The sequence below is a fragment of the Psammomys obesus genome, unplaced genomic scaffold (genome assembly GCF_907164565.1).
Source record: "Psammomys obesus unplaced genomic scaffold, mPsaObe1.curated_primary_1811, whole genome shotgun sequence".
Taxonomy (NCBI): domain Eukaryota; kingdom Metazoa; phylum Chordata; class Mammalia; order Rodentia; family Muridae; genus Psammomys; species Psammomys obesus.
The window spans coordinates 4,187,721-4,200,422 of record NW_026591643.1 but is presented as its reverse complement, the minus strand read 5'-3'; the positions used below and the strand labels follow the sequence as shown (position 1 = coordinate 4,200,422).

At 49.0% G+C, this 12,702-nt stretch overlaps 1 protein-coding gene across 1 annotated transcript in view; it reads right to left on the bottom strand.

The window, feature by feature from the left end:
• The window catches only part of Rgs3 (regulator of G protein signaling 3), a 114,466-nt gene that overhangs the window by 88,412 nt on the left and 13,352 nt on the right, over positions 1 to 12,702 (bottom strand). Inside the window, 4 exon segments of the mRNA XM_055611546.1 lie at positions 4,341 to 4,409; positions 5,896 to 5,990; positions 6,993 to 7,051; positions 9,573 to 9,623. Coding sequence (XP_055467521.1) covers positions 4,341 to 4,409; positions 5,896 to 5,990; positions 6,993 to 7,051; positions 9,573 to 9,623 — 274 coding nt within the window.

Sequence of the window (12,702 nt, the reverse complement as noted above, 5' to 3'; positions counted from 1 at the left end):
TTGACTTTTATATATAGTCATAATTATATATATGCTTTTCTTAAATCTATTCATTTCCTTTCATAACAGTCTTTCACACCGAAAAGTCAAATGTCTGTCTTTCAGAGGAACAGTTACATTTCTCTCCAAGGTTGTTCTCTGGCAACAAGTTCAAAAGGTGCTGTAAATGATATTAGAAGCTTCAGTTTGGCTTCGGCTTATTTTCCAACAGGACTTCCAAACAGCTCAGCTCCATGTTCAAAGCACCCAAGGAATTAGATGGATTACCATTATCTGGGTGTGATTACATCTTTAGGGTTCTGTTTCTTTAGAAGTTGTCATGTATATAATGTATATTATACTGATAAGACATGAAAATGTGGGGTTTGCTTGAAAATGATCCACTGGAAAAGGGGAAAGTGGGTGGGGCAGAGAGAAAGAAGATTGAACACATGTTGATAACAGATGAGTTGGGGCTGTGCCGCTCTGGGGGTTGGTATCTACCTTCTCTGTTTATCTTTGAAAAGGTGTATAGTTGTTGTTCTTTTAAGTTTATCAAGCCACTTTATGAAAGTGGCTATAATTTATAAATACTCACAGAACTTTGAAATTGAAAACAAAAGGCCCTAGAGATGGTTGAATTTTACAGATAAGAAAATTGAGGCACAGAGCTGGAGAATGCTGGTCCACAGTCTCCCGGCCGGTGAGGGTGGCTCTCCTTCAGAGGCTCCCTGCTTCTCCCCAGCTCCTGCGGAGATGCTGACATAAACTGAAATCAACAGCGCCCTCCCAGGATTCCATGTGTCTGTCGGGGGTAGGGGGAGCAGGAGCATGTACACGGGTGTATAATGTCAGGCGTCCTGCTCTTTCATCGATTCTTCTCTCAGGACGAGGTCTCTCTCCAAAGCTACTGCTAGGCAGGCAGCTGGAAAGCCCCAGTCATCTTCCTGTCTCTGACCCCGCACAGTGCTGGGACTTAGAGGCTTGTGTCCTGCTGCCATGCTTGGTTTTGATTTTTTGGAGGGGGTTGTTAGTTTGTTTGTTTGTTTACATGACGGCTGGGGATTCAAACTTAGGCCCTCGTGATTGCACAGCCATCTCCCAGCCCCACCAGGATGTCTTTGTAGGCATCTACAGCCAGCACTGGGAGACCTCTGCCTCTTGTAGCCCCCACATTTCAGAATGTGTCCCTACATGTTTGACTAGGTGGTCTATATATTCCAGCTGTGTTACTCTAGACAAGATACATAACCTTTCTGTGCCTGCATCCTCTCCCATAAAAGAGCAGGGTGAGGATTAAATTACATAAGGCACGCTGTGGGCTTAATGTTCAAACAGAATAAACCAGAGTAAACGTTCATTGAGCACCAGCTGTTATATAATCTCAAGGTATTATGCCTTCATGGGTGTTTGAAGGGAAGGAATCATAATCTTCACCCCTGAACACCCTATTAAATGAGATAATGTAGAGAAAATCTTGACATGGAGGACAATTGTGTAAGTGCTTGTCTCCCACCTTCTGCAATGGTCTTTCACCTCGAGAAGCTGAATGTCTGTCCTTCAGGGAGGGAAACACAATTTGATTTGGGAGTGCTCAGCAGAGCCCGAGTCTCCTCAGTTGTTGTCTGCTCCAGCTCAGAGGCCTCCTCTTTCAGAACATTGATAAAGGAGAGTGAGCTGAGAAGGCTGCCCAGAGGCTGGAAACAGCCAGCACGGTGCTGACAGCCATGTGGTCTGCAGGCAGGCCTGTTGGAGCCTGCCCCGGCCCTCTTGAGCTTAGGGCTGGGACTCTGACCATGAGTTTGGCTGTGTTTTATTTAATAAAGAATCTCACTTTCCCAAAATAGGCAACTAGTGGAGACAGTGTCCTGATCAGGCGACCTCGCTGGGGGCTGACTCACTTTCCCCAGCCTCACTTTCTCTTCCAAAAAATGTGACCCGCTGGCTCCTCCAGCAACTCTGCCTGCCTGCTTCCCACAGAAGACTTAGCTCCAGCCGTCACCTCCATCAAGAGCTTGCTGAGTGCCCCTCTGCTTCTCTGACAGTCCTCTGAGTCTGACACTCAGTGCATCCTGGGTGGCCTGTCTCATCTGTTCTATACATGTACCACCATCAGAAACTACACTCACTTAGATATTCCAGGTTCCAGAACCTCACCTTCCCCTTTACACACTCTGCTGGTGACACCACCAAACACCCAACGTGCATGTCAGACCCTTCCTCCTGTCCTCACAGCTAAGCACTATGTCCAAATGCTGTTCCTGTCTCTTTCCTCTTGTTCTACCAAAGACCATCCCGAGTCTTAGATCTACAGCATGTATCTGTCACTGTCGTGCTGGTGTCCTTCAGGTATGTCCCAGGGGCCAAACAGCATTCTCAACACCATGGGGCCTTGTTTGAATGTAGAGCTCGAGGTCCTACTCATGGAGATGTGGGTTTAGCCACAGGTGCCTGAAAAACCTGTGTTCCATACAGGTGCCCTGGGAGATTCTGATGTCCAGCCACGACCAAGGACCACTGACACTGGAGGGGAAAAAAACCCTTCTCTAGAGGCCCTTTGGCTCCACCTAGCTGGGCCTACACCAACTCCATCTCAGCTCTGCTGAAGGCCTACTTTGTACTTGACCCTCCCCCAAAAACACCAGTAGTCCTTAGACATTGCCTCATATCTGAACCCATTGTCTCTTCTCTGTCCCTTTGGGCCAGGAGGCAATGCAAAGCTGAAGACAGATCTTAGATGCAACTGCCTGGCTTTTCTTCCCAGTTCTACTACTCATTTTTTGGGTGACCCTGAGCAAGGTCTAGTCTCCCTGAGCCTTGGTCACCTCTCCTGGAAACTCAGCACAGACTACCCAAGTGAGAGAATGCATCCTTGGCTGGATTCCGCCCAGCACCCAGCAAGTGAGGCGCCTGTTATGAGTGGGACAGCCCCACCCCCGTCAACCCCCTCCAGTCTCTTTCACTGCCCCTCCAGAGAGCTGTAGGAGTGCAGCACTTAGAATGCTGGTTGCCAGGCAGTGTCAGCTGGATGGATGGATGGATGGATGGATGGATGGATGGATGGATGGATAAGGGAGGTAGTACCATGAACATCACTCTGTAGATTCCATCAAAATAAAAGCTCTTCATTCTCAAGGTTAAATGGGACCCCTAAAAAAAGCATGTTAGCTAATGGGATTTATGTTTCCAGAAAGAACTCAGGAGTAGGGATATACTTCAATGGCAGAACATTTGCCTGGTATGTTCAGGGTCCTGGATTCAATTTCCAAAATGGTTCATGTACATAAAGCATTCCACCCCAAACACTTTCTAAGTCGAGGCTGGAGGGCTGAGCTGACTTTCACTCACACAAGCCCCTTTTAAATACATTCAGCTCTATTCTACACTTGCTTGCTGGCCACCCAGTCTCCCAGATTCTTACACTGCCTCTGTGAAATGAGTCTCACGCTGCTCCTGCCCAGTTGGCCATGGCAGGCAGATACTCTCACCTGCTTTCCTTAACAGCCAATCTGCATGCCTACCATACCCCTAGACCCATGCTAATACTATCTGCCTCTCATTATTCATAACCACAACTGTCTCCTTTGTCCCCCACTGCCAGCAAAATCAGCCTCCCTCTCCCTCTGTCTCTCTCCCTCTCTCCCTCTGTCTCTCTCTCTCTCACATACACACACACACACACACACACACACACACACCTCTGTGTGTACCTAAACCAGGCCTCCTCATAGCAGACTGAGGCTACCACAACTACCCTGCTTCCTTATTACTTCCTGCTTACTCATGCCATGCCTGGCCCAGAATGACCCCTCCTTCCCTCTTTGTCTTATTCTTACTCTCTGCCCAGGTTCAAAATTCTCTCCATTTCCCATGAAAGCTGCCGAGTCACCTTCCCACACTTGCTGTCTGTTTCATTCATCCCACTGCGTTTGTGAGGTTGGTGCTCATTTGGCATGTATGCACTGGGCACTAAGGACAGTGATGACTCAAAGCAAAGCAGGCCCAGTGATCACAGTCCTATGGACCCGGCTTACATGTACGCTGCCACTGTAATTTATCTCCAGACCATGCCCGGTGTCTCTTCCTGGACAGTGGGCACTTTCAAAGCAGAGTCTTCTTGTATGCTAGTTGGCATCCCTGGAGGCTGAATCCCTGCCTTGTTGATACCAAGAGCTCAGCAAATGTTCACTGACAACGGTGTCTTGGTGTCTCCTGTGTTATCACCTCCATGTGATAGGGACTCGGCGTGCCAGCCTCTATATATAACTCATTTATCCCAAAGGCATGAAGCAAGTCCCTGCTGCGTGTCGGCACCCCTAACCCAGAGAAGGTTCTGAGTCCAGCTCAGCAGGCCTCCTCACCTGGTCCCAACAGCTCCGTTCCACACAGTCACCAGAAGCCGCTTCTGATCCTCCTCCTTTGGGACAGGACTAGGAAGCAAAGCAAACCACCAGAGCGTTAGGAGGGCCCAGTGACAGGCCAGGCTTGCAGAGCTGGCCACAGTTACAACAGCTGAGAAGGAATCCGCAGCACTGGCTGAATGAAGTGCCACGGTGTGAGAGATGAGTCCTCATGTCCACATAGCTAGCGTTTATACTACATTGTTAAGGACAACAAGGAGGCTAGGACATACCACTGTGTTGGTATAATATTCTTTTGGAATGTATACAATTGATCCTTGTTCATTCAAACGCTGATTTCTCTACCCCAGACATTGCATTGTGATGCTTATTCTAAACATCACCTGTCTCAAGTTTGTGTAAACACGCCACCATTTGTTCTCTGCTATTGCCTTAAAACAACCAGCCAATGCTGAGCAATGGAGAGGATAGGGTGGGACATCCTGGTCCGGAGGGAAGAGAGATGAACCAGGAGGGAGGAGGGGAGAATCTGAAGGAGAGATGGACAGGACCTAAGATATGACAAAGAGCAAGTATAATGGCTGAAATTTGAATGGTAGGAAACTATGCAGGTTTGGAGGTTTAGGAGTAATCATTGCCCAGCATTGTGCTCTAGGTTAATTAAATAAATCTTAGTCTCTGTGGTGATTTGGATATACAGCAGGTTTAGGAATAACTGCTGCTTAGCTAAAAAATATATCAAAAGTAAATATTAAAGAACCACAACACCACTGTAAGACAGTCCTGTGTGGTAAACACACACAGCGGTTCACGCCCACATGAATGAAGGGGACTGATTACAAATGCAGCAGGTCATATCTATGTGAGTAGGAGGGCTCTGAGTATTTTCTATCGTCTTCCTTTTGTTCACCTGTATTGTCCAATTTTGCATAATATGCAAAAGAAAGCCAAAATATTATGATTCCTTCTCACTAACAGGAAAAGACTAAATGTCCATGACCTTCCCATTGGCCCCAGTGTATCCAGATATGAGGGATGGAAATAATAGTAGTAACAACAGCAGCAGCTCCCACTCTGCCGGGTGCTGCCCCACTCCCCACCTAAGAGTCCTCAGTTCCCTGAGCAGAAACTGTTATTAACTCTGTTCTACAAATGAGGAAGCTGGGGCTCAGCGAGGTTAATGATTTTAAATGGGGGGGAGCAGGTAATACCTCCCCTCGGCTTGGAAAATTCCTTCTATTGAAGGTGAAAACTTGGCCAGAGGCAGTGGGAAACGGGCTACTCTTTTTTGGGGGGTGAGGTGGGAGGTGGGGAAGGCAGCCCTTAGCTAGCCCTAAGCAGTTAGGAGAGCCAGCCAAGTGAGACGTTATCACAGCAGGCCTCGATGCTGGGCCCAGGCCAGGGATGCAAGGACACCGGGGATGAGAAAACAAAGGCATCCTTCAGAAGTCGCTATTTTTCTGCTTAGATCTGTGTCTAGATCTGGCAAACAGATCTTTCCAGACAAACCCTCCCTTCCTCTGCTCTCAAGGGCGGCGCTGCTCCCGACTCTTACATGAAGAAGCGCTCGTTGAAAGGTGGGTCTCTGCAGTCTAGGATGGTCTGTGTTCTCTGGGAGCTTAGCTGGTTGTCTTCGGGGATCAAAGAAACCTTGAGTTGGAAAAAGTGAAAGCATTAGGTGATTGCTGAGCCACACAACCACCAGACCCTGCAGCCAGCTCTGAGCAGCCAGCTCTGAACAGACAGATAGCGCTGCACCGCTCTAAACTTAAAGCTTCCGGGGTCCTTCAGACCAGCCTGTAAAGAGGACAGAGTGGAGTCCCATCACAAGCAAGGAGCCTGTGGCCAGTGGAACAGAAACCAGGACAGCGGTCATAGTGGTAGTCCCAAGCAGGCAGCAATAGAAAGGGCTACCAGAGAGAGGGCACAACTGTATCATCTCTACCCTTCCCTCCACCAGGAAGGTCTCACCAAAGCCAAAGGCCTCCTCCCTTCTAAGACCCCAGGAACTCCTGGGCACTCTGTTCCCTCCCCGAAGAGGCCCTAAGGCCCTGCTCCACTATAGCACCTTCTTTCTCCAGCCGCAGGCCTCTAGCCTGTTCCTATGAAGCTTTTCCCCAGCTCTTGGTAGGAAGGGCATCAGGAAGGAGAAGGAAGAGAGCATCAGGCCTGCGTCTTGGCTGCCACAAGCTGGGATGTCCCTGGCCTTTGCCTTCCTGGATCCTTCTCCACTCTGGATTCCTTGCCAGCATCTAGCCTAGAAAGACCTTTTAGCCCTCAGGGAACCCCCTTCCACTCTCCTGCCTGAGCCTGACTGTTCTGCCTCTACTTTGGTGGGGAAGGGGGTGAAGGCGCTGTTGTCCATAGGAAAGCTTGTGTTTTGGTCCCCAGCATGGTCAGTATCCACTATATGGATCACCAAGGTCACCTTTAAGAGGAGGCTAGCTTAAAGCCCAAAGCCCTAGGGAATATGTCAGTCAAAAAACAAGATTCTAGGCCAACACAGAGCCTCACAAATGCCCAGAGACTCAGGGAATGAGGTGCTAGTTACTACCTCAGACCCCAAACCCACAGGTGTGTGTGGACCTTGAGCCTCCACTCAGAGACACAGCTCCTCAGTACCTCACACCTGCCTCTAGTCCCATCACATACCTTCACATACGGATCGCAGATGCCAGGCACTTTGCTCATCAGGCTTTTGCCTTCTATAACTAAAAGAGAATTGAAAGGTTAGGGTGGATGAATGGGGATACACACGTATTTCAGCACAGGCTTGCTCTCATTAGTGGGAAGATATGAAAATATAAGGCGTACCTGTGGGCAGTAGGCTTCTGACCCCGACCCCTGGTCTCTTTGACATGCTAACTGATGGTTGTTACCCCCTCTCTGCCTGGTGTCTTGCCACTCCCCTCACCCCATTTTCTGGCAGCACCCTCACCATGGTATAGAGTGGGGAGTGCTGGAGGGCAACTTACAGTGTACTCAGGCTAAGCCATCACTGACTGAGAGAAATGTGGCTGCCAGAATGACCCAAAAACATAAGGAGCTTGTGCAGACTCACAGAGCAGTGGAAATGACAGTTAAATAGAACCTATGTCCCTTGACTCGCAGTCCAGTGCTCTCTCTACCTCCCAGGACGGCCTCCAGGGATAGGAGCCCAGGCTGCGTGGGGCACTGTGCTATGCGGTATCCCAGAATAGTCACAAGCTCGAAGTCCAGAGGCAAGCAGACCCCAGCTTGCCATTCACCAGCTGCACCATTCACTAACCATGAGTGTGAGAACAAGTACCTCTGGCGTCACCAGATGGACGGCTCCATACCTCCAATAGCTCAGGGCGATACTCACGTGACACTTACGCTTTTAAAATAAAAGAATGTTTCTAAAGCAGGCAGTAGACTGCCTGGCCAATAAGTAACTGTTCTATAAAAATGTTCGTTAAATAAAAAGAATGAATAAGGGCTGGGGAGGGCCCAGTTAGTAGAGTATTGGCCCCCAATTTGATACCCAGCATTAACAACAAAACAGAAAATAGTGATGATGATAGATAGATAGATAGGTAGGCAAACAGACAGGAAGGAAGGAAGGAATGGGGTAAGTGCTTTCCATGAATGTAAGAATGGCTCTCTTGCCTGATGTCCACAGCAATCAGGTAATAGGTCTTACAGAACCCAGATCTCTTGTTTTTTCTTTGTGTTTTGTTTGGTTGGGCTCTGGAGTTTGGCTCACATAGAGCCTCAGCAGTCTCGGGCATGAGGCCTGGGAAGCCAGGCTGGAAGGGATGAAGAGCTAAGGCTGGGGGAAAGCCAAAGCAAACTACACGGGACAAATGGTGTGGCGAGGGCCAAGATGCATTTTGCAAAAACTGTTTGCACAGCTGGAGAGTGAGCCTGGCAGAAACAGAACACCCCTCTTTTGGTCCTTGGGAACTTCACATTGGGCCCCTTAAGGCCAGGAGCAAAAGACCCAGGCGCCTGCTGTTCTCTGTCCTGTATCCTAGCTACTGTTCTCTGAGAGCATATCCCTCCCCTCTAGGGTGTGGCTTTCTTGGGAAGGAGCCAGGCCTGGTGACCTCCTGGGTCTTCCTGACAACTGATGGCAATAGGTAGCCCTGACCGCACCCTCACTGCACTCCTGTCATGGTGGAGTGACCAAACCTCAGGCTACGATGAGGACCTAAAACAGGGGGCAACAAACAGCCCCTGAAGGTGGGTTAAGGGCAAGGAATGACTCCTGAGCCAGAGGTGGGGTGAGCAAAAACCAACCTTCCTTCCTGAGGCCCATTGACCTCCCGGGTAGCCACAGTTTTTGCAGAATCAGAGGGAGGAAAGGTTCATTTTAGGAGGGAGCTAGCAAAAAGAAGACAGTTGCACAGGCACCAACAAACACTCCTGAGGAGTATCTATTCCTGAGGAGGAATTGTGGCTAGAATGGGGATGGAGAGGAAGCCTAAAGAGACAGGTGGGGTCTTCCAAGCTAACCTGAAGAGTCCAAACATCAAGAGCCGCAACAAAGTGTGGCAATCCCCACATGCTGGGTGGGAGGAAGGACAAAGGGATTAAGTGGGCAAGTCACATCCTCCCTGGCAGCCCACAGCACCAGTTGGACACAGGGAAGTACTTCTCCTTGCTGTCTGTAGCCCTTAGCGAGGGGCAGTGCTTCCCCACTAACTGCAGTTCCTGGCTTTCCAAGTCATCCTCCCGACACCTCTGCTGTGAGCTGGGTGCTTTCTCTACCGATACAACTCAAGCAGTCCCTGAAACAACCCATGAGACGGTTGGTGTTTCCGGCACCGCGTGAGGAGAAAACTGAGCTTCTCAAGTTTACTTAGTGAGCAAAGCCTGGGAGCCAGGACTCAGATTCTAGTGGCCTGTCTCCAAAATCGATGGCCTTAACCATAACCCTGCGCTGCCCATCAGTGTGTGAATAAACAAAATAATGAGAGAGGCAGAGAGAGAGAACCAGCAGGGAAGCTAGGAAGGCTTTTCCACGGCCCCTGCTGTGCCTGGCCTGAGTGTAACTCAGATGTCCAGAGGCAACTCCAGCCTGCTGAGACTACAGGTCTAGTAGACAAACTCCAGACATTGCAGAGTGAGGACAGAGACTGGGTCTACAGAAAGAGCTCCGAGTGAGCACCCACTTTGTCGGTGGACAGACGGCAGAATGCTCTAGGAAAGGAAGGACAGGGACTGCCCGTCTTCTCCCTTGGTGAGCCGGCACACAGCCATACTCACTGTGCAGCAGCAGAACCCGATCCTGGACTTTAATGGACAGCTTCAGTTGACCTAAGGAAACAATAAAAGAAACACCTTCACTTCTGCTCCCTGCTGGGGAGACCGAACAACGGTGATAAGGGAGCTCTTTCTGTTCACGTGGCATCATCCAAAGACGTGCATTATCTGACTGGAAGCCACCTGGTTCTGTGTCCTCTCCCCATCAGGAATGCCTTCCTTCCGAGGTGACTCCAGCCAGACTGATGCCATTCTGGTGATGGGGAGCTCACACCTGCATGAGGCAGCCCAGACAAGAGTGGACGGTGCCCACACTGGCAAAGGACTAGGATTCAAGACTCTGTCATACTCTGCCACAAGGAGGTAATATTGCCAATGCTGGTAATAGCCACTGGAATTTATGTGTGTGTGTGTATCCTTCAGCTAGGTTCCCATCAGAAACAAACTACCCACATATGCGCACAGACTGCTGGAAAAGAAGAAGAAAGAAAACATGGGAACCCCTGAGGTGCTGCCTCTAAAATTATCTATAGACAGATGTGGTGGTGCATGCCTTTAATCCAAGCACAAGGGAGGCAGAGGCAGGCGGATCTTTGTGAGTTTGAGACCAACCTGGTCTACAAAGTGAGTCCAGAACAGCCAGAGCTATACAGAGAAGCCCTGTGTCTAAAAACCCAATAATAAATAAATAAACAATTGATAGCTATACTGGGCAATGGTGTGGTCTGGTTCTATGTGGCCTGGTGCAGGGCTATTATTGACAAGTTATTTGTCTGTTTTCAGATTATTTAATGTGTGTGTTTGTTTTATCTGCATGTATGTCTGTGCTGCTCGTGCATGTCTGGTAAGGTCAAAAAGCTCTGATCACCCTGAACTGGAATTCCAGAGGGCTGTGAGACACCTTGTGGGTGCTGGGAACCAAAGCCAGGTCCTCTGAAAGAACAGCAAGTGATCTTAACCATCATGGTTCACCCCCAACAAGAGTTTTAAAAGGACAAACTTCAAAAGAAAACACCTTGTGTGTGTGCACGAATGTTAAAAAAACAAAAACAAAAACAAAAACAAAACACCAAATTAAAAATAGAATTGCCTGAAGGGAAGAGAGTGGGAATTGGATGGAAGTAGTTAAGAATTGTAAGTTATGCTGTTTTCCAACTCCTGCCGTTTTAGCAACATGAATGCATCCATGAGCAACAACACTTCTATAACTAAAAGTGCAACACTCAGGAGGCAGAGGCAGGAGGATCTCCAGTTCAAGGCCAGCCACAGCTACATAGCACGATCCTGTCAACCAAAAAAAAAAAAAAAAAAAAGAAAGAAAAGACCACGATGTAGCTCAATCTACAGTGCTTGCCCAGCACACATGCAAGGTCCTGAGTCCAACTCCAGAGAGAGAGAGAGAGAGAGAGAGGAGAGATAAAAGGAATGGAGAAAAGGAGAAAATCAAAGAAGGGAAGGGAAAGATGATGAGTGACCTGGGCTGGGAAGCAGGTGAAGAATGGGGACTTGAGTGGAGTGGTTGTTTGATTCTGGCTTCTCCTGTGTTTATTTAAATGAAAGAAAAATAAACTAAGACTTCAGCTTAAGATGGAGAAATGGCTTCCTGGTAAAGCACTCACATGCAAGAGTGAGAGCTTGGGCTCAGACCCACGTCACACCTAGCACAGTTCTGCGTCAGTGGTCCCCACGCTCCTGTGGGGGTCAGGAGTGGAGACCCAGTCCCCAGAAGCCGGAGGGCCAGCTAATGTGCTGAATGCATTCCTAATGAGGGTTGCCATTGCTCTAGTGAAACACCATGACCAAAAGTCACTGGAGGAGGAAAGGCTTTATTTGAATTGCACTTCCACATTGTGGTCCATCACTGAAGGAAGTTGGGGCAGGAATCTGGAGGCAGTAGTCGATAAGATGCCATGGAGGATGCTGCTCACTGGCTTGTTCCTCATGGTTTGCTCAGACTGCTTTCCTGTAGAACCAGAACCACCAGCCTAGAGCTAGCCCCACCCACTATGGGCTTGTCCCTTCCCCATCAATCACTAATTAAGAAAATGCCCTACAAGTTTGCCTGAAGCTCAATCTTATGAAGGCTTTTTCTCAGTTGAGGTTCCCTCCTCTCAGATAACTACAGTTTGTATCAAGTTGACATAAAACTATCCAGCACAGGAACAGTCTGTGCTTCAAGTAAAATGGAATCAAGGACCAACATCCAAGGTTGTCTTCTGACCTCTACACATGTGTGCCTTTACTCTACTCCCACACTTACGATACACACACAGAGATTCAAAACCCAACCAGACAAAAAGTCAGGTCCTCCTCACAGACAGCTACATCCATCACTTGCCAGACATAAAAAATTCTGAGTCCAGCAGTCTCCTTGAAACCTCAGGCAGCCACAGGATTCTGTCCACGCAGGGACATAAGCTGATAGGCCAGAGAGCAGGGCCAGGAACCTATGCCTGATCCACAAATGAGCCCTGCCTAGCTGTCCCTGCCTAGCTGTCCCCTCCTCTGCTGTCACCTCCAGTAAGGGAAGTCCACTTCCGTGATGAGAGTGTTTTCTCCTGTTTGATGCTCTATCTAAATGGATAGTTGGTAACTTCCATTAACCTGATTTGGTCCTGCCACCTGTAGGCTGTCTCCTTTAGACCTGATGCCCAGAGTCATTCAGCCATTCTCAGGCACGGTGAGATACCTTGTCACTATCCCAACTGTTCATCTCTGTGTGTGCCCTCCAAAACTGGGCTGATTCCTGAGACTTGGGCTTCTTTACTGACTAGAAGACAAGCAGGCAGCCTTTGGGGAGCAAAAAGAAAGGAGTCCTGTGTCTTGAAATTCTGCATGAGGCCCCCAACATCACATTCCAGTAATCAAAATGCCTCAATCCTCACTCTCAATCCACAAGCCACTCAGAATCCAGCCTCCGCCCATCAGAATTCTTGCTGTTCTCCTGACCAGGTTGCCGGCCTCAGAAGGCCAGGAGGCCCAGTCTAGTTCAAGCCCAACTGGCCGCTTCTCTCCCAGGAGCACGATGTCCACAGCTGGGAGGCAGGCTAACGATGGGGTTCCTGTACTCCAGGCTGTGATCAGATGATACCGGAGGGTGATAAGTACCGGGATGAAAGGGAGCGTGGGAACC